The 24,561-nt window shown below is 35.6% G+C and overlaps 2 protein-coding genes across 2 annotated transcripts in view; one reads left to right on the top strand and one right to left on the bottom strand.

Annotated features, from left to right (window-relative positions):
* Ero1L (endoplasmic reticulum oxidoreductin-1-like protein) overlaps positions 1–12,255 on the bottom strand; it is a 252,075-nt gene extending 239,820 nt beyond the window's left edge. Inside the window, exon 1 of the mRNA XM_090399137.1 lies at positions 12,022–12,255. Within this exon, the coding sequence (XP_090255263.1) occupies positions 12,022–12,132 (111 nt within the window). The 5' untranslated portion in view covers positions 12,133–12,255. The remainder of the gene's footprint in view (positions 1–12,021) is intronic.
* A 326-nt stretch (positions 12,256–12,581) lies between these two features.
* Positions 12,582–24,561, top strand: part of LOC150102459 (protein arginine methyltransferase NDUFAF7, mitochondrial-like) — a 149,752-nt gene continuing 137,772 nt past the window's right edge. The window contains exon 1 of the mRNA XM_090399592.1: positions 12,582–12,907. Within this exon, the coding sequence (XP_090255718.1) occupies positions 12,790–12,907 (118 nt within the window). The 5' untranslated portion in view covers positions 12,582–12,789. The remainder of the gene's footprint in view (positions 12,908–24,561) is intronic.

Here is a 24,561-nt window from a genome sequence, read left to right as displayed (position 1 = left end):
ACACAATATTTCTGCTATCATTGATGGTACTTCCCTCTTCTCTTCCTGGAAGATTCTATATCAGTATTTTTCTAATTTTTGTGTATATCACCTCAAAGTTTTGCAATGCACAGTCTTGAGATAAACTGACTCATGCTATGAATTATCATTTCTCATGTGCCTTGCAATAGCATATAAACATAATATCCTGTATGAAGACATATGGGATGTTCACACAAATACTCAGCAATGCTCATATCATTACTTTTGTCATGCACCTTGGACTCCCCAATTTCTTTATCTATATTCACTTTATCTCTTTTCTCTTACCTACCCAAATAAATTAGATGTTATGTTGTTTTAATCCTATATCTGATTTTTTTTTTAGTCTTAATTGCACATGTAAATACTTCATCTGAAAACAAAACAAAGCTTGCAAATGAAGTATTTTAATGACTTAGTTACTTGTATATAGAGGCAGTTGACTTCACATCAACTTAGTAGCTCATAATGCAAAGTACACTTCATTAAGAGCATGTATACTGCTATGCATTATGAGAAAAGTGTTATTATTACTCAAGACCCCTATGGAGTCAGAGACTAGGAGGTACTTTTATCAAACACACAGCTCATCATATCGTGCTTTAAACACACTCAAATTCTCTGCAGACACCACACTCTCGGGCAAGGCATTCCAATCATTCACAACTCTGCATGAAAAAAAACCTGCATCTTACTCCCTTACTCACATCCTCCTTATACAGCTTCCAGGGATGACCTCTGGTTCTTCACTGATCTCCCAATATTTTCTATAGAACCTCTCCAGCACTGATCCTATAACAACCCCTTAATAACTTGTAGGTCTCTATCATATCTCCCCTTCTCCTCCTGTGCACCAGACTCTGCAAGTTGCATCTTCTCAATATTTCCTCATAACTCAACATTCCAGAGGTTAGAAACTACCTTAGTTAGTTAGTGTGCCCAGATTTGGTCACCTGGTTCTTCATCCTTCTGAAAACCAGGTGACCAAATCTGGACACAATAGTCGATGTGTGGCCTAATCAAAGCCTTATACAAAGAAACACGAATCTCCCTCCTACTACAAGTCAGTGTCCTCCGCATCATTCCCAGAAGCCTTTGTGTTGTCTTCACAATTTTGGCTATGTGTCCCCTAAATTTCAGATCCTTATCCACTATCACCCCCAGATCTCTTATTTCCTCCACCTCTGACAATATATCTCCACCAAGCATAAATTCTGCATCCCATTTTTGTTTTCCAAATTTTAAAATCTTACATTTTGCAACATTGAACTCACATCCCCATTCCCAATCACTCAATTTATTCCTTTTGTGCCCTCCTTTTGCACTTCCAAAGTTTGGAAGTACAAAAGGAGGGTGTGTTACAAATGCTACTCTTATTTCCATCTAGCAATGCCATTCTTCCACATTCTGGGAGGACAAAGTTGCTCGCATCCATAGTGATCCTAAAGCTATAAGTGTCCCCTGGGTGGTGCTAAATGAGCAACAGTGATAGGCAGCCAATCCATCCTAAGGATCTCCTGGCCAATTTCATGATGTCTACTGAATTTATTGAATATAGTGACTTGCAGAAACCAGAATTTAGAAACATTGGCTCTACACTACGTATTTGTCAATTAAATATTGAATCTATTAACAAAACCAAATGTGATTATTTATCGAAATTATTGTTAACCAACAAAGTTGATGTGATTGCTGTCCAGGAAACACGTGCTGCTGATTCTGAACAGCTCCTTAAAAGAGGTCGCATTCCAGGTTACACTGCTATTGGTGCAACTTATCATGAAGCATATGGAATAGCAACATATGTGCGAAATCGTCTTAAAGAAGTTTATCTTCTATCTCAAAATATTGTAGAAAACATACATACAGAACATCCCGCAATTTATATTGGGGACTTTAATAGTCACCATGAACAGTGGAATTATGCTCGAAACAACGAATGTGGCGAAAAACTTGTTGATTGGATCGAATTAAATAATCTTCACTTAGTCTTTGATGCCAAAGACAAAGGCATTTTTAGATCTGTGGCCTGGAAAAGAGACTATAACCCTGATTTATGTTTTGTGAGCAAAAATAATTCAGGTCACCCTATGCAAAATCTGAGAATGGTCTTAACTGACTTTCCTCATAGTCAACATAGACCGGTATTAATTGACATTGGTATTTCCATTCCATTTGTAAGATCAAAGCCTATCCCATGCTGAAATTTTAAAAAGGCTGACTGGAATAAATACACAAATGAACTTGACAAATGTATTCGCTGGATATCTCCAATAAGTAGTAATTTTCTTCGATTTATAGGTGATTGATACCTGCCTGCTGCCAAGAAAAGTATTCCTAGAGGTATTAGGCATAACTATATAGATGGTTGGAGCAAAGAATGTGAATTACTTTATAATGAATATCACATAAACAATGAGCCAAAAACAGCAGACAAACTCCTAGAAAACTTGGATATATCCCAAAGGAAAAAATGGGTAAATACAGTTGACTGTATAGACTTTACTCATTCCAATCATAAAGCTTGGAGCCTTCTTAGGAAACTAGGTGGTAGTGCTCCTTTGATTAAACCACCAAGAATCACCCCAGATCAACTAGCTATACATATTGTTAATATATCACGTATCCCAATCAATAAAAAGCATACAAGATATATAAAGAGAAAATTAAAAGAATTTAACAAGTCTTCACCTATAACTTCAAATTTTGCACACCCTTTTATGCAGCAAGAAGCAGCCTTAAAGGAATTAAAGCCTGGTAAGGCTCCTGGTTTTGATAACATTCATCCAGAATTTTTGATTAATCTAGGAAGAAATGCAAGATTATGGTTAACAAAGTTCTATACTGACATTCTTACAACTGGTAAACTTCCCACTATTTTTAAAAAAGCAACAGTACTTTCAATTTTAAAGCCTGGTAAGCCTAATCATAAACCTGAAAGTTACTGACCTATTACTCTCCTCAGTTGTTGTTATAAACTCTTTGAAAGACTTATTTATAATAGAATAAGCTCCACAATTTTTAAAAATGTCCCAATAGAACAAGCTGGCTTCAGACCAAACAGTGGGTGTTATGACCAGGTTCTCTCTTTGGTAACTCACATAGAAGCTGGTTTTCAAAAAGGTTTAAAAACATCAGCAGCATTTAATGATTTGTCAACAGCCTTCGACACCGTTTGGAGACAAGGCCTTCTATATAAATTATCAAATGTAAAACAATAGTCCATATTATTAACAATATGCTAAGAGATAGAAGATTTATAGTGACTATAGGTAATAAAACTAGCAGCAAAAGGAAGTTAAATAATGGACTGCCACAGAGATCCATTTTATCTCCGTTATTATTCAATCTGTATATATCTGATCTTCCTGTCACTACGTCAAGGAAATTTTGTTATGCTGACAATATAGCAATAACTACACAGCATAAATTGTACAGAAGAAATTCTGAAAGCTGACTTAACTATTCTAGATGAATATTTTAAAAGATGGAGATTCTAGAAAATAAGGGGATAAACATCCTTTGTTGTTTTATAGCCAGTAAGCGAAACTAAAGATCGATAACTACGATCTATAAGTTTCATGCCGAAAAACTATTGGCGAAGGCAATTAGAAGTAAAGGTGGAGCAAGCTCCCTCACTATTCTTGATATTTTCTCACAATGTAAAAGACAGCTCCTAGGAGATGTAATACTGTCATTACATTATGAGGAGAGGTCACTACCCAACTGGTAGTGACCTCTTTTTATCTTAACTAAGATGGAGATTCTGTTTAAATAGGAGCAAAACGAATATCTTATTTTCATCTAAATAATAACTTGGCAAATGTGAAACTAAAAATTGAATTGAACAACACTATACTTCCATATAATACATTCCCTAAGTACTTGGGAGTCACACTTGACTGTTCTCTCACTTTCCGGCAACATCTTTTAAACTTGGCACATAAACTAAGGACACGTAATAATATCCTACAGAGACTCTGTGGCACTACCTCGGGTTCTAGAGCCTCTACTCTTCGGACAACAGCCCTTGCTTTGGTATTCTCAAGTGCTGAATATTGTGCTCCTGTGTGGCTAAATAGCCCTCACACAAGGATTATCAATTCTCAATTGAACAATACCTTAAGATTAATTACAGGCTCTATTAGATCGACCCCAACATATTGGTTACCTCTTTTAGCAGGCATTATTCCTACAGAACTACACAGATTGAATTCTTTAGTCCGTGAATTCCAAAAAATTGCTGGTAATCCGAACCTACCTATTCATCAGGATCTCCCAACTCTTAACGTTAATAGATTGAAATCTCGCCATCCATCACTATGAGCAGCAGAAGAACTAGTGCTAAATAATTTTAATCCTTTATCAAAGTGGGAAGAAACGTGGAAGGAAAATACGAAAGAACATTTGCATAACATCTTTAAAGGTGATCAAATCATCACAGGATCAGATCTACCTCGCAAAACATGGACGGTACTAAATAGAATTCGGACAAATCATGGCCTATGTGGAGATACTCTCTATAAATGGAACAGACAAACATCTCCAGAATGTGACTGTGGTGCTCCACGACAGACTATGCAACATATTGTAACAGAATGCATCTTCCATGCTTATCAGAATGACTTTTTACAAGCGGCTCCTGAAACTGTGACCTGGATTACAAACTTAGATCTGAATTTATAATGATATATATATATATATATATATATATGTTTCTTTTCCTTATTATAACATATTAAGACTTTTACTTTTAACTCTTATTTTAATTTTCCAACTTCTTGGATTAGATCTGTGTTTTCTTTCAAAGTTTTAACTTAAAATATTTTAAATTCTTCAATTCCTTATCACACTATTCACTTTCATAACTTGAGTCATATTCCACATACAACTGCTCTCCACTCTTCTCCTTATACTTTTCTATAACCTCTTTTGCCATTCCTGTTTGATATCATTAGTCATCCTGTTTACACCAAATCTTGTTCTCTTTTTCACTCAAGGTATTGCTGCTAATAAATATTTCTTCATTGTATCCCATGCACAAGGGATATCTCGCTCTTCCAATTTTCCATCCACAGAACTGTCTCAAGCTGATTTCTAAGAAATTGAGACAGGATGTTATCTCAGTTACAAGCAAATCCTCTGATGCTATGACTAATTCCAAAACTCTTGAATCTCAAATTCTTTCTACTACATGTTATCTAATACATTTGTTCCTTAAAAATTTCAGAAATTCCATTACTACTATATGCTGTTTTTTCTTCTTCTTCCCAATTTTTATACTGCCATAATTAAAATCTTCCATCATCACTTATTTGGCACTTTCCAAGCTCAACTGCCCAAAGATCTCCTGCTCTTCATCCTCTCTCTCTCTGTTCCCTGACTTATAGTAACATCTCTAAATGTATAGTCCTTCCCATCTCTACCTGACATGTGTTCTCAAAGCCATTCATTCTATTTCCTGCTAAGTCTTCCACCCTGAGAAAGCACAACATCGTTTATCTTCTATCTTGTCAAAATATGCTAGAAGATGGTACTTCTACTCCTGTCAGGATATTAACCAGTCAACCATATTTCACTAATCCCAATGCTCTTTGGACAGGCTGTGACTATCAATGCCACCAGTTCATCTCCTTTGTTCCTAACACTCCAGGCATTTGTATAAGTAAACCACACTGTCAGTGTTCCTAATGAAGACTGGACATAGATGGGATGAAGAATTTGGGACACAGATGAGATGTAGAATTTACTCTTGGTGGAGATATATTGTTAAAGGAAATAAGAGATCTTGTAATGATGATGATGATGGATAAGGATATTTAAAATTCAGAGAATGCATTACCAAAATTGTGAGGACAACAAATTTTAGCAATGATGCAGAGAACACTGACTTGTTAAAGTAAGGAGATTCTGGTCCCATTGTATAAGGCCTTGATTAGGCACATATTGACTACTGTGCTGGAAGTTATCACCTGGTTTTCAAAAAGATGAACAAATTTGGGAAAGGATCCAGAGGCAATTGACTAAGGTAGTGTTCTGGTCTCTGGAATGTTGAGTATGAAAAAAGGTTGCAAAAATGCAATTTACCGAGTCTAGTGAATAAGAGGAAAGGGGTGATATGATATAGATGTATAAGTTGGTAAAGGATTGTTATAGGATTAACAGTGAATTGTTTCAGAAAATGGTGAGAGATGAGGAAGAACAAGAAGTCGTCCCTGGAAGCTGTATAAAGAGGGAAGAGGGTGTAAGCAAGGGAGTGAAAGCAGGTTTTTCTTTGCATAGAGAGCTGTGAATGATTGGAATGCACGACTGAGTGTATGATGTTTGCAGAGAATTTGAATTCATTTAAGGCATGGTATGATGAGCTGTGTATATGACAAAGGGACTTCCCTCTGTGAGTCAGACTCCATGAGGGTTTCAGATAATTCCTATTATTATTCCTGCAGACTACAGTGGTCTCTGCATTACATCATATATTTCCACTTCTCCCAAGTGACTATACCCACAAAAGGCCATCCCCTGCTACCATCTATCCAGACAACTCTAGTTTCCTTGCACTAGCACTCATTTGTCCAGATAACAGCATTTTTTTTTTCAGATACCTGCATCTTTCCTCATCAAACACAGACTATCTTGCATACAGCTCGCTTCTATCCTCAAATGCATTCCAGATATCCACATAATCCAAATCTCTTTTGACACATTCATGCTATTATGCCATTCATTATGGATGTGCTCCTCAACTTTGCATTATCATAGCTAGGTAACATGCTCACTATCCTTCCTCACACACACACACTTCTGACACACAACCTCAGGAATTAACCTCAGATCTCTCACCACCCTATTTACACTACTCAGCTCATTCATACTAATCATAAACAATCATCCACCCTTTCACCTCATTTAATTGTCATAATCATAGTGTATCTTGTTCTTCCAGGCAAGCACTCCTATGACAATCTATTTTGCATTCCACAAATAACTGAATCTCCATATATCACACCTCTGTTGGAGTCTTGACAGGTAACAGATTGATTTGGATGAAAATTTTAGATAGGAAGTTAGTAATGATGCAAGTTTTTCATATAGTACTATCATATCTTGTACATTCCTAAAGGATACATGTCAGGAATTTGATGATGAAGTGCTCCATTCCTTCCTCACTCATCTCCTGATATGATTTCCATGACTCTCTTCAACTCCAACTCATTCTGCTCCACATCAGCTTAAGTTGCCTGTCTCCTAATATCTTTCCCCACTTCTAAATGCATTGCTCATATGTTTCACTTCTTTCAGTCAGACTGACTGAAAGAGCATTGGGATTAGTGAAACATGGTTGACTGGTTAATATCATTACAGAAGTACCAGCTTCTAGCATATTTTGACAAGATAGGAAGATAAAGATGAGTTGTGCTTTCTGTCTGTCTATCTCCTCACCTCTCTCTCTCTCTCTCTCCCTCCAAGAAATCTACTTTTGCTTACCATTCACCCATTCAATCATAATTAATCCTCTAAAATTACTACACTTCCTAATGTTATCTCCCTTTCTTGATGCTCATCTTGCTCAATCTTGATCACACCACCCATCTCTCTTTCTCTCTCAACATTCATTTGTTTCTGACAATGCTGCTGAAGTCCATGTCAACCAGCTCTTCACATTTCCAACATTTTATGCAGACATGCATTTCCCAATCCCTGGCAATTATGTGTCACATTCATAATTGCCAGGAAGCAAACATGCTTCAACACCACATGCCACAAGATTCTGGTATATGTAATTCTTATATGGCAGCAATGTATCAGCAAACTAAATTATGGTGGCCACCTATACTGATACACAGCACAAAGGACAGACACAGGACAAACTAAACAATATGTCAAATAACAAAAGAATCCATGAACTAACCAGACAATAAGATCTAACAAGATAAATTTAAAGGAAATACTAATAATTTATATCTAAGCTTATCTTTTTCCATTACCAGCTCATTAACTTATTCCATATGATCATAGTTTTCACACATTTGCTTTTTGTTGAAAAATATAAATGATTCACACCATAATAGCTATTGACCTGTTATTTGAATGACATGCTATAAACTGACTGCTTACAATATTCAGTATAGTATCACTTTTAAACTTTTGCATATATAAAAAAAAAAAAAAAAAAGGTACTTAATATAACTTTACCAGAAATATGCAATACAGTAATTTAAGAATATACAGCAGTATCCTAGTGTAAAGGCTTAAATGCTGAGAGGAGCTTATGCCTGAGGTTTAATGGAGTGAAACAGCAATAAGAAAGGATTAAAGAGATTTGATTATTTCTATATTTCATCTCGGTCGTGGAGACATCTTTAGGGAGTACAATACAAGACTTGTAACATACAGAAAGCAACACAAAAAACTAAGTGAAACACATACACCTGCAATCATGATTATGGTCAATCAGTCCCTGCAGACCATTCTTTTGATATGGCTCAGAATCAATTGGAAAAAGACCACCATGCTCCACTGCAGCAAATTTAAAAGAGGAAAGACTGTTTTTAGAATCTGCAGTTAATTTCAAAAATCAGCATAACCGGAATAAATATGGCTGCATAAAACTTTTCAAAATATGGGAAACACTAATACCTTCAGATCCTAGTTTACATTCAGAGCAACCAACATGTGTCCACAGAGGGTGCCTCACTTAGGACTAGTCTTCTGTCCACATGTTTCACTTAGTTTTGTGTCGTCTTTCTGTGTAGTAAAAGTTTCATATTGTACTCCCCTCACAAGGCCTTTGTGAATGAGATGAAATAGTGATCAATTTATAAGGGTGTTTCATCCTGATCAAAAGTGGAATCATGAGGAGCTTAAGTGTAGAGGACACAGGAGAGAATGGCTTAATTGTGAATGAGCAGGAGGTATTTGAGGAAATAAACAAACTTGATGTCAATAATAAATTTAGTTTAATCCTTTATCCAAGTGTGAGCAAACAAAGTTTGCACCTGAAAACATCTTCAAGACTGAGGTAAGGCAATAGAAGTCGATGACATATCACCACGCATCTTAAGAGAATATTCCAGGGAATTGGCATGCCAGTTTAACAAGTCTTGCAACAGCACAGATTCCAAGGGAGTGGAAAGAGGGTAAAATTGTTCCACTGCATAAAGGTGGTGATAAGGCCGTAGATCATAAGCCAATCTGTATAACTGGAGCCGTAGTGAAGGTAGGATACAGAAATGGGTTGATAACAGCAGTATTCTCTGTGGTTATCAGCATGGGGGGTTAAAGGGAGATCATGTTTCACTAACTTATGTACTATAAAAAGGTGACAAATACTTTAGAAAGGACGATGCATATACAGTTGTGCATTTGGATTCTGCAAAATGCCTTTGACAGACTGCTACATGACAAGTTGGCAAATAAATTTAAACAGATGGAATTGGATAATACAGTTCTGAGTTGGATCAGTGACTGGCTGTCAGATAGGTATCAGAAAGTTGTATATGGGAGGTGCAGTATCCTGAAAGAGGAAGGTCCCTAGTGGTGTACCACAGGGGTCAGTTTTGGGACCATTTGTTGTTCAATTTGTATGTTAATGATATTGCGATGGGTTTAACTAGTGATTTGCAGATAATGCAAAACTGGGAAGAGCAATGCAGATGTTATGGCCTTACAAGAAGACTTGAATAGATTGAATGAATAGGCAGGTAAGTGGAATTGTCAGTTCAATGTTGCAAAGTGTAAGGTTTTGAGATTTGGTAAAGCAATGATGGGATGCAAAGTATACACTTGGTGGGGGAAACTTTAAAGGAAGTAGAGAAGATGAGAGATCTAGAAGGACAAGGACCTGAAATTCAGTGGCCACATTGCACAAGTTGTGAAGACGTCACATCGGATAATGGCAATGATGTGGAGGACCCTGACATCCAAAAATAGAGAGGCTATGATGCTATTGTATAAGGCCTTGATCAGGACTCATATGATTATTGTGCACAGATTTGTTTGATGGGTTTTCATGATGATGAGTATATCTTGGAAAGGGTCCAGAGAAGATTCAGAAAGGTGGTCTGTGATCTTCGGAATGTGGAGTATGAGGACAGATCGAGAGTATGCAAGTCGTAGAGCTTCGTGAATAAGAGGAAGAAAGGGGGATATGATTGAGACATATAAACTGGTCAGGGATTGTTATCAGGTTGACATAGAAGAGATTTTTCATAGAATGAAAGAGGAGGGGGTAGAACAAGAGGCCATTGCTGGAAACTGTATAAGAAGGGTGTGAGCAAAAGATTGAGGAGCAGGTGCTTTGCATGGAGAGTGGTTGGTGAATGGAATGCATTGTCTGAATGTGTTGTGAATGTAGATGCATTTAATCAGTTTAAAGCATGGCTGGGTGAGCACTGTGTACAATAGTGTGTACCTCCCACAATGTGCAACTCCATGGAGGTCAGATGTTAATAATAATTTGGAAGAATTAGAAAGAATTAAAAATACTATTTAAGTGCTGTTTCACTTCATTAGGCCTCCAAAATGAGAATATACAGAGCAAATGTTGGTTGAGTCTCTGCTACTAATGGCTCACACAAAAAGTTAAGCAAGTTTGAGCATTGGAAGGGGTTCAATCATTTGATGCTGTTGGCACCATCTCCCTAGATGAGTCTTTGGACTCCCTGGAAGGTTCACATAATAACAATATTCATTCAGGTGCCATCTCAGATCCAGATTTCCACTTATTCCCATCTCATATCCAGATTTCCACTTATTCCCATCTCATTTCAAGATTTGGATAATACTTTTGTTTGTTTAGTGTTCTATGTCCTTCATATAATGTCTTGGTTAACCTCTTCTTCTCAATGGTCTTCCTGTGACGATTATATTGGTCAGTCTTTTTGTTAGAAAATTCCCTAAGAATTTCTTTTTTAGCTTGATCTCATTCAGTTTTTTTCCCCCTGCAGTTTGTCCTTTAAAGCATTTGCTCATTTGGAGCCTTTTTGATCTAGCTAATCATCATCATCATCATCATTCTTCTTCTGAACTATCTCAAAGCAACCAGTCTTGATTTCTTTTCCAAGAGACCATGTTTCTGAGATGCATATTAATATAGGTAGGAAAATCAATGCTTTGATAATATATATTTTGATATCTCGATTTTTTTTTTTAACAGTAAGGCCAATCAAGGCCTAATAATATTCCATAATATTCCACGATGTTAAAATAAACTACGTAACATCTAATTATAATTACTTACTGTGCGATAAGTAATCTTAATTTATCACTCTCCAACAGTGGAAAAAAATAGTTAACTGCCATTGCATAACGATACTTCATTTCAATTTAGTTATCATCATGATAATCAAATAACTGAATCAGAAAAAAGACGATTCTGAAACATACCATTTCCTTGAATTTCAGTCAATGAGTTATTTCTAGAAGCCACCAAGGCTCATTGCGGCAGAGCTCTCTCCACACACCTCTCCGTTTATACTTCAATGCTATGCCATTTTTTTTAAAGTGTGCTATGAGTTTATAATAACACTGTCAGAACTACAAGAAAATAAAAAATGCACTCGTGTAATACGGTTATATAAGGACTACACAGCTTGAAATTAATCCCAAAATTTAGTCAAGCTAAAACAGACATGCAACTTATTGTTCATATAATAATACGGTACTACTTAAAAAGTTAAAAAAATTGGACAACTATAAAAAACTGTGCAGTTTTTAATGAGCAATACGATTATGGTTTCACAAGATTTTCTTCTGGGGGAGGATGTATATGAGAGAAAATCGTATGCAGCAATCCAACTTAAGGAAAGCAACATCTAAGGTACTAATGCTCAGAATAAGTAATACGATATCCAAAAGAAGGCGGCACTTAATGAAAGCAAAACAATATCCAAGATATTTGCAAAATGGTTAGATCTCGAGCCAAGCTTTGGCTCGAGATCTAACCATAGTTAGTTTTATATAAATATTTAAGTTTAGCAAAGATTCAAAATACGTGTTTACCTTGCAAAAACAACGATTTGTTTCATTTTCATCTGTACCACTGCAGAGAAAGGAATGATACAGTACTAATTCAAGAGGTACTATAAAAATCAAAATGAATACTTTTCCCATGAATATTTACTAGAAACTAAATCCTACTTAAAAGTTTCAAGCTGGCGGCCACTTTAATACTGTAAGCCAGTACTAACCCTTCAACAGAAAGAAATAACATATATTAAAATTAAAATGCCACAATTCTTATTTTGTCTATTCAACTCTTGCACGAAGGAGGAACTATACTCTATCTGTCGAACGTAAGAGTACATTCACGTTTAAAATCCTATAGTACGACGTGTTTGTATATGCCGTTCAAAGCGTGTCACCTGTGTGTAGGAACGGAAGTTGACGTTTCACTAGTCATTTTTGTAATATGCTCTAAGAGTTAATAAAATTAATTACCAAGCATTGTCGCATAATTTAAGTTTAATAATGATGATAAACTGTAAAGTTATACCAAATTAAAAATAATAAATAATAATAATAATAAAAGTGCCCTCTACTTCCGTTATTGGCGTCTTTGGACTACGTGCCCAACGTGACCTTTTCTTGCATTTAATATTTTCTTCCTAGTATTTATTGAGAGTGCATCCTAATGTTAACGAAAGATAACAGTCGTTGTTGCATAGTATTAACTTGATTTTCTTGCATCTCTGTACTATTATTCCTCTTTATTTTCTTCTCCTAATACTGTGAATTTCAGTTTATTGTTCTTATTAATTACTGTGCAAAATGAATGCTTCAGTCTCTCATGTTCCTAGGACATTGCTGTCCTCTTATATCAGAAAGTTAATAACCACTAAACCTAGATATACTCATGTTAATAACATATCGCCCATACTTCTCACAGGTAAATAAGTATCAGTAGTGATTTACAATATTGCACTTACAGTATTTTGATATTGCTATGTAGTGATTGTGCTTCTTAGAGACATAATTCAGAGTTTTAGCAGTGGGCACTGCTTGTAATATGCCATGGGGAAAAAAAATTGCATTGCTCAAAAGAAAACCGTAAAATCAAGATATTACTAGGATAATCGATGTGTCTAACCACTGACCTATCAGTATCTCTGGAGTGGTGGCGAAGATTATAGAGAAGTTGGTAAGAACTTGAATGGGTTGACGCACAAGCTTTGGTCCCTGCAGCAAGGGTTTACTAAAGGGAGGTCATGCTTTAGCAATTTTTTCATATTTTATAACGCTATGACCGAGTTAGATAATGAGAATAGATACACTATGATATTGTTGGATGTTGCTAAGGTATTTGACAGTATAACACATATAAGTCTGGTGTACAAACTGGAGAATATGGGATTGTAACATAAATTCTGGACGTGGGTGATTGATGGACAGGTATCAGAAAGTAATATGCTGATGGTGTATTGCGGGAGTCAGTCCTTGAACCATTGTTCACTCAAGTGTTAGTAAGTGTAAAGTTATATGTTTTGGCGTGATGAGATTTGCAATGGCATATTATACTCATGGGATTTCTTGAAGAAACTGATGTGTTGGGATTTTGCACTCACATTGGATAGGAATTTGAAGTTCAGAGGTCACATAGCAAAAATTTCAAATACAGTTCAAAGATAATTGCAATGTTGAAATGAACATTGACATGTAACAATAAACAAATCATTTTTACCTCTTTATGTGTCCACGCCAACTACTGTGCATAGATTTGGTTTCTGGGTTTGGAGGTGATAAGCTGCAAAGAAGAGTGACAAAGATTATGTCGGGATTATTAAATGTTGATTATGAGGACAGAGTAAGAGTGTGTGTGTGTGTGTGTGTGTGGACTGCAGACTCTGGTAAACAGGAGAAGGGGGTGGGCTGTAAACTTCCAAATGGATGGTATAGGGTAACATCTGATGAAATGCTTCATTATATGGAAGGTGGATAAAGAACATGGGGGGGGAGTAATATCCATGGAAGTTAAGTTTGTTTACAATTGAGAAAAGGCTAAGAGCTAGATTTTTCCATCACAATGCAGTGAGTGAGTGAGTGGAACAGTTTGCCTGTTGAAGTAGTGAGTGCATTGACAGGTGATGTGGGTCATGTATAGTCTCCCGCAATGATTCCTCAACTCCCTGTTAGGCTCAGATAATAATCCATTATGTGCAAATTTGTTAGTGTTGCCCTTTTAAAAGTATGATTTATGTTAACGTGAGGATCTTTCAGGCTCAGTATTTTGTCTATGGAATATCTGATCTTTTCTTGGCATAAAATATAGCATGTAACATCATCTTCATTATAGTTTATTCAGGCACGAATAGGGAAATATATATATGAGTATGCATATGACAATTCATGGAGATAGTCCATTAAGTGAAAGGGAGCTGAATTGCTCTGTTATGTGGCAACTGGTAAATGTCTGTTATTGCACATGACATGTTCTCAAAAAGAACTTTATGTATTACCAAAATTGCTTTCTTTGTCTTTTCTTCCACTTACTTTGTTTTCTTTAGTTGGATAGAAAGAGTGTAAGACCAGTGAATCTAGTGTCCTCTTCTTCCCAACCACCTTAGTTAACTTGGTTTCTCTTGGAGATATTCGCTGGTTTTTGACAAGGACAACAATATTGTGGATATGTCCTTGCCACTTATGTTGTCTCTAAGTTACTGATGATATTTAGTGCCCATTGAATAGTGATGCTTTTTGCCTAGTGAGTATATATAAATAAAGTGTGACTGATTTGCAGTGTCCATGATCATGAATTTGGATTTCTGAGTATCAGTTAGGCTTTTATGACCCAACCAATGACACGCTTACAATAGATGGTGTGGAGCTGAACAAATGCACCCAGTTCAAATACTGAGGGTCCAGCATTAGATCCAGTGGCAATACAACAACAGATGCCAAAGCCCAAGACAATGCTTCCTGAATGAAGTGGTGGCGTCACTGGAGTTCTTTGTGATAAGAAAATCCCACTATACCTAAAATCAAAGATCTATAGAACATTAGACCAGTAACTATGTATGGAGTAGGCTGGCCAAAACAAAGAAACGCAAGCAAATCCTCCATATCATGGAAATGAGAATGCTGAGATGGACATTTGGCATCACCAGGCTCGACCAAATATCAAACACAGACATACGTAAGATCACATCAGTAAGAGAAGATGCAAGAGGCACTTCTAAGATGGTACACCCGTGTGCTACGCAGCAAGGAAGACTCTCTGGCAAAATCGGCCATAAGGCTTAATGTTGACAGTCAACAACCAAGAGGCCGACCAAAGACACGTCAGCTTGATTGCATAACTAAAGACGTGCATAGCAAATGTCAACAGATAAAATTGTCCAAGACCGTGCAAGATGGAGGAAGCAGTGCATACAAGTGGACCCTGCCTTAAAGCTAGACAAGCGCTAGGAAGAAGAAAAGAGAAGAAGTTAGGCCTTTATAAAATGAAGAGCTTTTCAGTTTCTTTTTACTATGTCAGAGTATCGATGTAGAAATCAAGATGCTGAAAATCTTATTGAAGAGTGTGGCCATTTAACTTAATATTTCCTCGTTTTTATTTTATAGGATATTAGTTTTATTGTTAATGCTGTTCTTTTTACACAGATTATCTAGGTGGTTTTGAGCACTCTGGATGTTGGAGGTTGATAAGCACACCATCTGCAAAACATTTTGAAATATTTTATAGCAATCCAAAAAACTGATTTTTTTATTGCTTTTTTTTTTTTTTTTCAAAAACATCTTAACAGTGATTACATTACTCAGTAACCCTTTTCTAATTGATGTACTCTGCTTCCTATCCCACATTTTTTGTATTTCCTAGCTATAACCATGTGCATTTGTAATCAGAAAACTGATATTTCCTCCAATCACTGTTATGTAGAAGTAGCACCAATCCCCTAACGATTTTTAAGCCATCTTCAGTCATCAAAATAGCTTCCCCTTCTATCACATATCGTGATTTGATTGAAGGGGGGGGGGTGCTCTTGAGTAAAAGCAGTAATCAATGTGGAGCATTTCAGTTTGCTGCCATTCTACTAGATGTTTTGTATTTGTTGGTTAGGCAATACTGGTGCTTGAGAATATAAAAATTTCTAATTCTTCATACCATTAAAAGTGATTCACCACTAGTTGATTGATTGAATTACACTTCTTCTCTCCATATAATAGTCATTGGTGAGTTCAAATCATACTGTGACATCGATGTTTGTGAATATATGTCATAGATAAATTTCACTGCTTAGTGAAGGTGCAAAATAGCTTGAAAAAGTTTATCTTGGACTGTACACCAACATTTTCAGATTATCTAACTTTACTGGGCACTCTTCTGTGGAGAAATGACATATTAGAATCACTGTTTTCTGGTGTTAGCTGGCCTGGTTGACCGAGCAGTTAACGTATCCGCTCTCCAGCCAAAAACGTGCGGGTTCAAATCCTGCTGTGGGCATGAATATTTGTGATTATCTGTGGAAATACCAGTGGTGGTGGTGGGCAGTAGATGGCATTGGTGTAGTTGGTGGAATGAGTGGTGGAGACAGGTGTAGAGTAGGTGTCCTCTCTCTCGACGAGTCTTCGGACTCCCTGGAGGTGTCACTTAATAATTATACCACTTGCAAAGAAGTCAGAAAGAAATTATGTTTTTATTCAACTAGTTTCATGAAAAAACTTTGTTTCACTTCATTAGGAAATAGTACAAATAAATTGAACGACAAGCAAAGTAAAACAGTTAACATTTCTTGTGAAGAATATTTGATTCTTCACAAGAAATGTGAAGAATCAAATGGAAGAATTAAATAATGGAAAGTGTGCATTCACTGTTATGCTGGCTGCTAGTTGATGGGCTGCTCTATACTGCTGGTAAATCAAGCCTCTTGTGATGGATTAAGGAAGATCAAATTTGATGTAAACTATCCTTGTGTTTTGTTACACTGTAGAATATGCTTCATCATTTCAGCTGATTCTTTGAATGCTCTTGAGTAAAAGCAGTAATCAATATGGAGCATTTCAGTTTGCTGCCATTCTACTAGATGTTTTGTATCTGTTGTATGTGCTGCCAGTCCTGATTTATGCTTTCTTTCATTCTCATTCACCACAAATTTGCTAGTTTGTTCTATGTAGTGTAGCCCACAACTGCAACTGATCTTGTAGACACCTGGTTTTATAAGTGGTGGATTTGGTGCGTTAGGAGGTTTCAGATGCCTGCAGATTTTGTTAATTGGGAGGAAAGCAACTTTTAAATTTTTTTGGTATAGCAATCTTTCTGTTTTATCTGTGATTGATTATATATAAAGAAGATTCACTGCTCTTTTATAGACTTGGTTTATTTGTTCTTCTGTTTGTTTTGGAGGTTGAGATAGAATTTTTTTCACTAATGTTCTGTTCTGTTGTAGCCATTTTTTGGCATGACAAAGATATTGTAGCTCTTGGTTTCTTTTAGCTATATTCATGGAAATTTTATAAGCTCTCTTGTAATGAACAGATGATGCCTACTTTTTGTGCTGGATGGTGACCAGAAGTTGCATGGAGATAACATCCTGTGTTAGGCGGTTTCCTGTAGGCTGAGAAGTTGTATGCTTTGCTCTGATATCTCAACTGAAGTATCTAAAAATGGTAAAGACCTATTGCTTTCTAATACAATTGTGAATTTGGTTTGAGAGTGATTGTTCTTCAGGAAGGTAATGAAATCTTCTAATTGGGTAGTAGAACCAAGCCAGAAGATAAAAATATTGTCGCTGTATTTTTGCCAAATTTTTGGTTGCATTTCTCGAGGGCTATTTTTTCAAACCATTCCATGAATATGTCAGCTAACATAGGAGAGAGAGAGAGAGGAGAGCCCATAGTTGATCCTTCTTTCTGTTCAAAAAAAAAATCCTTCTTCAAATTTGAAAAAAAGTGCTATTAATGCAATGTTTAAGAATATCCATGGTGTCTGGCGAGAAAATTTCTTGAGGTATTTGTACAATTTTTAATCTTAGAACGTTTGTAAAAAGATTTACTGTTTCCAGACTTGCAGTTATATCAATAGGAGCCAATGTGATGCCTTTGATATTTTCTGAATGTATTGTGTTCTTAACATAAGATGTTTGCCCGATGTGAGATTTGTGTTGTTTTGCCAAAAGTTGGATAATGAAGAAGTTGGAGAGAATCTTGCATCAACAATTGGTCCCAATGACAAGTTTATGCAGTTTAGGGACTCCATATATTCTAGGTACAAGAGGATAACTAGATTCCAAGCTTTTTTTGTTTTTTCAGACCAATTCACATTTTTTTTTAAATTAAATTATTGGTTTTATTATGGAAATATCCCATGGGGTCTAGTTCTAACTTTCCATAGGTGTTTGTCCTCTAGGATTGATTTCATCTCTTCCATGTATTCTATGGAGTTCAAAACAGCTGTGGCCTTTGTCAGCTTTTAGTATTATGATGTTAATGTTTTTAAGGCCTTAAATTCTACTTTTGTAATATTATTCTTAGGTGGTTTGCTTGTAAAAGGATGGAGGTTGTTTGAATGCAAACAGAATCTGCAGCATCTCTAGATATTCTTTGGAAGCTTTTTCCACAGTTGCCATGATATCTAATTTAGGAATTAGGGAGTTTGCAAAATTGAAACCACGGATGTTCATTTCAAGATCAGATTACTTTTTCGAGGACTTGTTGATAACTATTTTATTGAATGGTAATTTATCATTATGGTTGTTTCTTTCATTGATAAGATTTGAAAACTTCTCCATTCTTTTTTCACTTATAGTACTAATGCATTCTGATTTTTCATACGGAAGTGTCCAAACTCGCTATCTATTTTTGAAACCTTGTGCGCTATATGTTCTTTGAGTAATGCAACTTCCAGGCATGAGTAAATTCTTAATGCATGCTTAGTAGTGAACTGTCAGTGAAATTTAAAAAAAAAAAAAAAAAAAAAAAAAAAAACGAGATTAAGATGTAGATAATTCTGAGTTTTTCAGATTTATTCGCTTTTGTATGCAAAAAAAAAAAAAAAAAAACACCATTAGTTTATATTTCATTGTGTAGGCTCTGTGGAGAAACAACATATTAGAATCATTATTTTCTGGTATTAAACCACTCACAAAGAAGGGAAAAAAAAAATATGTTCAACTAGTTTCATGAAAAAACTGTTTCACTTCATCAGGAAATAGCACAAACAAATTGAACTACAATCAAAATAATAACAGTTAACATTTCTTGTGAAGAATATTTGAAAACATTTAAACAATGGAAAGTCTGCATTCACTGTTTTGATGTATACTGCTAGTAGATACAGGTATGTCATGATGGATTAAGGAAGACCAGATTTGATGTAAATTATCCTTGTGTTTTGTTACACTGTAGATAATGCTTCATCATTTCAGCTGATTCTTTGAATGCTCTCGAGTAAAAGCAGTAATCAGTGTTGGGCATTTCAGTTTGCCACCATTCTACTAGATGTTTTGTATCTGTTGTATGTGCTGTCAGCTGTGATTTGTGCTCTTTTGTTCTCACTGTCCTTGATGTGTACCAATTGGCATATCTTCTGAGATCTGTCAGTTTGTTCTATGTAGTAGAGCCCACAACTGCAGCTGATCTTGTAGACATCTGGTTGTTTTAAGTGACGGATGTGATGGTTTAGGAGGTTTCAGATGTATGGAGAATTTGTTGATTGGTAAAAAAGTGACTTTTAGAGTAATTTTAGTTGTGGGCTACACTATATAGCACAAACTGGCAGATCTGGGGAGATATGCTTATTGGAACACATCAAAGATGTTAAAAATGAAAGAAAGCACAAATCAGGGCTGGCCACACATACAAAACATCTAGTAGAATGGCAACATACTTAAATGCTCCACATTAATTACTGCTTTTACTCAAGAGCATTCAAAGAATCAGCTGAAATGACGAAGTATCTTCTATAGTGTAACAAAAACAAGAGATGATTTTGAATCAAATCTGGTTTTCCTTAATCATCACAACACACTGGTATTTACCAGCAGAATACACCAACACACAAACCAGTAGCCAGCATACTAGGGAATGCATGATTTCCATTGTTTAAATGTGTTCAAATATTCTTCATTAGAAATGTTAACCATTATTACTTTGCTTGTAGTTTTTCATGAAACTAGTTAAATTAAAACCTTTTTTTTTTTTTTTTTTTTTTTACTACTTTGTGAATGATTTAATACTGAAACACAGTGATTCTAATATCTAACCTTAATCCATTCAAGGTGCTATTGTTTGCTGGATCTACAAACTTTCGTGTGCAGGATTCATATTAAAAAAAAAATTATAGAATATTAATATCCAAAACTTATGCCAGACCCCACTGAATGCTGGAGCATAAATTATTTTTTATACTCATAAAAAAAAGTATATACACTCTGGTCTCTTTTTATGCATATCTTTTTTATGCGGTTTTGAAGTTATGCACTGCATAACTTCAAAACTTATGTACTATTGCACATAATGAACAGTGTGTTGTAGCACATTATAGAGTAACGTGTGAGCAGTGAGTGTCCGTGAAGTTTAATTTTGCATGTAAGTGTTTGTCTTTTCATTATTGTAAGTCTAAATTTTGCTAATTTTTATTTTAAAGATTTAATTTAGCCCAATGGAGAAAAAAAGCACCAAAGAAAAGTAATTTCTTTGGAAATGAAAATTGCAATTTTAGATCGCTTAGCAAAAGGAGAGGGATCTATGACACTTGGTAAACATTTTAATTTAGGTGAATCTGCTATAAGAGCAATTAAAAAGAATGAAGTTGCAATAAGAAAATCTGTCATTTTTGGCACAAAACTAAGTGCCGAATTACCATTCTACTCAAGAGATGCTTTATTATAAAAAACATAACGAGCGCTATTAATTTGGATTGAAGAATTAACTCAAAGAAGAATTCCGAATTCCTATAAGTGGTTATTTACTTAAACAAAAAGCTGCTTTGGTTGTATGAACAGATGAAGCATTTGGAGCCAGACTGATAAAGAATTTTCGGCTAGCAAAGGATGGCTAACAGGATTTTTAATAAGGAATGCGCTTCATAATGTGAAGATTACAGGCGAGATTGCAGCAGGAGATGAAGAAGCAGCCAAAAATTTTCAAGAGAAGTTAGCCTAATTTATTGAAGATGGTGGATATTGTCCCGATCAAGTGTTTAATGCTGACGAAACAAGATTGTTTTGGAAGAAAATGCCTAGTCGAACGGAACTTGCATCACAAAGTCTAAGAAAAAAGCAAGTGGGTTTAAAGCAAGCAAAGATAGAGTAAGTTGTTACTTTGTAGCAATCAATCAGGGGATCGAATATTGAAACCCCTACTAGTAAATCGATCTCTAAGACCACGATGGCTAATACAAAGGCCTGGGTAACAACTGCCTGTATTTACTGAATGGTTCTATAATTGCTTTGTACCAGAAGTGGAAACATATATGAAGCAAAAAGCTCTTGATTTTAAAGTTTTATTAATTGTTGACAATGCACCAAGTCATCTGCATTTAGAACATCAAAGGTGCAGGTAGTATTTTTTCCACCCAATACAACAGGCGTTATTCAGCCATTAGATTAAGGCATAATTGCTACTTTTAAAAAACATTATGTTAAGCATAATTTTCAATTTATATTGGATAAACTAGAAAATGAATCATTAACAGTAACTGATGTTTGGAAAAAATTTTCTATTTTGCTCTGCTTAAATCATGTTGCATCTGCTATCGCTGAAATAAGACCACAAACTTTAAATGCCTGCTGGAAAGCAGCTTGGCCTGGATGTGTTGCAAACAATGCAACCTTTAAACATCCACATTATCAATAGAAATCATTACTTTGGCACATGAAATTGGTGGAAAGGTTTTGATACATTTAGCCAGAAAGATGTAGATGAATTGCTTGTGGATAATGACTTAAGTGACGATCCAGAAAATGATAGTGAAGCAGAAGAAAAACCTGCCCCCCCCCCTCACTGCAAATATAATTCAAGAAGGTCTTGAACTGTGCAATAAATTGGAAAATCATTTTCTTGTTAATGACACAAATTCTGAACTAGCTTTTAAATTCCAACGTGAGCTGAAGAACTGTATGTCTGGATATTGCAAGCTGTATAAAAAATTAGTAAAATCATCATCACAAAGTTTAATCACTGATTACATTGTCAGAAGAAAAAAATCAGCACAGAATGAGGGTGAAGCTAATTCTGTTTGTGAAGAACCATTGCCTTTACCGTACAGATCTGATGCGCCAACTATCTCTCTCCTGGTGATGAAAGTGATTTCACACCAGTTTGCAAATGTTGCCGAATATTGTCTAATAGTGACGAAAATTCTGATGAAAAAATATAAAAAAAATTGTTACTTTTCATTAAAATTAAATGAATAAAGTTTTAAAACAAACTTAGGCATTCTTATTTTCCTGAATTTTTATTAACTTTTTTATGTGATTTTAGGTTTATTTTAATTCATTGCTTCGGTTTTAGAAAATTATGGAACGTATCCCTAATTTTTCAACGTGAGGTCCTTTTTGTGCGATTTTTTATTGCACAAAAAAGACCGTGGTTTTCTGTGGAACGTATCTACCTCATAAAAAGAGACCTGACTGTGTGTGTGTGTGTGTGTGTGTGTGTGTGTATATATTTTAATGTGAGCCATTAATATCATTCAGTTATTTTCGATGATGCCTTTTGTTTGGAAAGTCCTGTGTTCAAATTTCCTGTATAGGAAAGATAGGTGTATATATGAGATGAACTTTTCAGGCCTTTAGTAAACTTATTGAAGCTATTCAGACCTGAAATGGCTTGAAAAAGTTTTGTATTTGGTTTTCTACAGGATAATTTCTGTATCTGATATGCAACCTATCCATGATACTAATATACCATAAAGTTTGACCTTTAATGGATGGATGAAATTTGAAAGCAAAAGAAAAATTTAAGAGCCTTTTGTTAAAAAATACACACAAGCTCAACAGAAGGTTCTTAAATATTGCTTTCTGGGCTTCTGAGCTCCAGCATTTTTTAATAATGAACACATTTAAAAATAACCAGGATGCTCAAAATAGTGGTTTGAAACGTACTATATTTGAGAAACCATAAAAAATATTACTAATGAAAACATTTCAACATTTTGTTATTACTACCAGAGACCTTCAGGGAGTCAAGGACTCATCAATGGATGCTATATATCATCCATGCCAGCTCACATACCTTCTCTTAAACTCATTCACAATGGATTCACTCACCACTTCAACAGGCAAACTATTCCACTCACTGTTCCATGAGAGAAAAATTTAGCTCTGACCCCTTTCTTTACAATAAAGACTCGACTGCCATGTGTGTCCTCTTCCCACCTTCCAAGTAATGAAAAATTCCATTAATCAGTACCTTCTAACATCTGTTTAGAAGTTTGTCTCTGTCATAACCCCTTCCTGTTTCTCTTATTTGCTGGTGTCTGCAGTTATGTATTTTATCAATCTGTCTTCATAATCTATGTTACATAACCTCAACATCATCTCTGCACACTCTCCACAGTTATTTACTTCATTCCTTTGAAACTCAGGTGATCAGATCTGATACCTGTCTGATAGGTATCAGAAAAGGGTATATGGGGTGGTTATTCTAATTGGAAGATTGGAATAACCATTAATCCAACCCCCACAATATATTTACATTATTTAAATTTACAGTACATGCAAGTTATTTTGCATAAGAAGGGAAGATTTACAAACAACTAGATGGGACAGCAATGCCCCTCCCTTTCTCCCCCACTTTAACCAATATCTACATAGAACACTTAGAAAACCTAGCTATGAATACAGGCACTATCAGAATACAGCCACTAACAGTGGTTTGGCTGTGCTATGTTTGCTATTCAGCTACGTGGTCCAGACACATTTGTAGTGCATTTAAAGTCAACTCCCCAAAATTCCAGTTCACAATGGAATTGGAAACTGACTGTTTCCAGTTCAATTGTGAAGGAACTGGAAACAGTTCTGCCCTTCTTAGATACACTAGTCTCACACCTACCGAATTGTTCATTATCTTTTTCTGTTTAGAAAACCTGCACATACAGGGAGATATTTGCGAAAACAATTACATCATCATCCAGCTCAAAAATATAGCATCCTAAAAACATTAACTGAGCTATCTATTTCAGTGGTAATGCTCTTACTACTGAACTCTCTTTTTTTTTTAAGATAATATCTATAATTTTCAAAGAATAGAAAAAAAATATAGGTGCTCTCTGGAACTCCTCTCTATTAACTAATACACAAGACTATAGCAAAACTGGGATGGTAACAGTTTTGCTGTTACCATCCCATATATCCAGGGCATATCAGAAAAGATACCTAGAGTGCTTAATAAATATCAGCTCTGCATCATGTTTAAACCATATGTCAAATTGGCAACCTAAGGACACTCCTTAGGCTGCCAATTAGTCTCTGAGGTCTCCTTAGAGAGTGTCCTTAGGTGAATGGATGTTCACCTAAAGACACTATCCTTTGTCACAACCAGGAGTATATGAATTGCCCTGTACTTACGATCTAGCTTACAATGGGAACAGAGAGGAAGAGCTGT

The sequence above is a fragment of the Typopeltis vanoorti genome, chromosome 10, assembly GCF_054136105.1.
Source record: "Typopeltis vanoorti isolate ZY-2024b chromosome 10, IOZ_Tvanoo_1.0, whole genome shotgun sequence".
Classification (NCBI taxonomy): domain Eukaryota; kingdom Metazoa; phylum Arthropoda; class Arachnida; order Uropygi; family Thelyphonidae; genus Typopeltis; species Typopeltis vanoorti.
The sequence above is the reverse complement of the archived record's forward strand: the minus strand, read 5'-3'. Positions and strand labels throughout refer to the sequence as shown.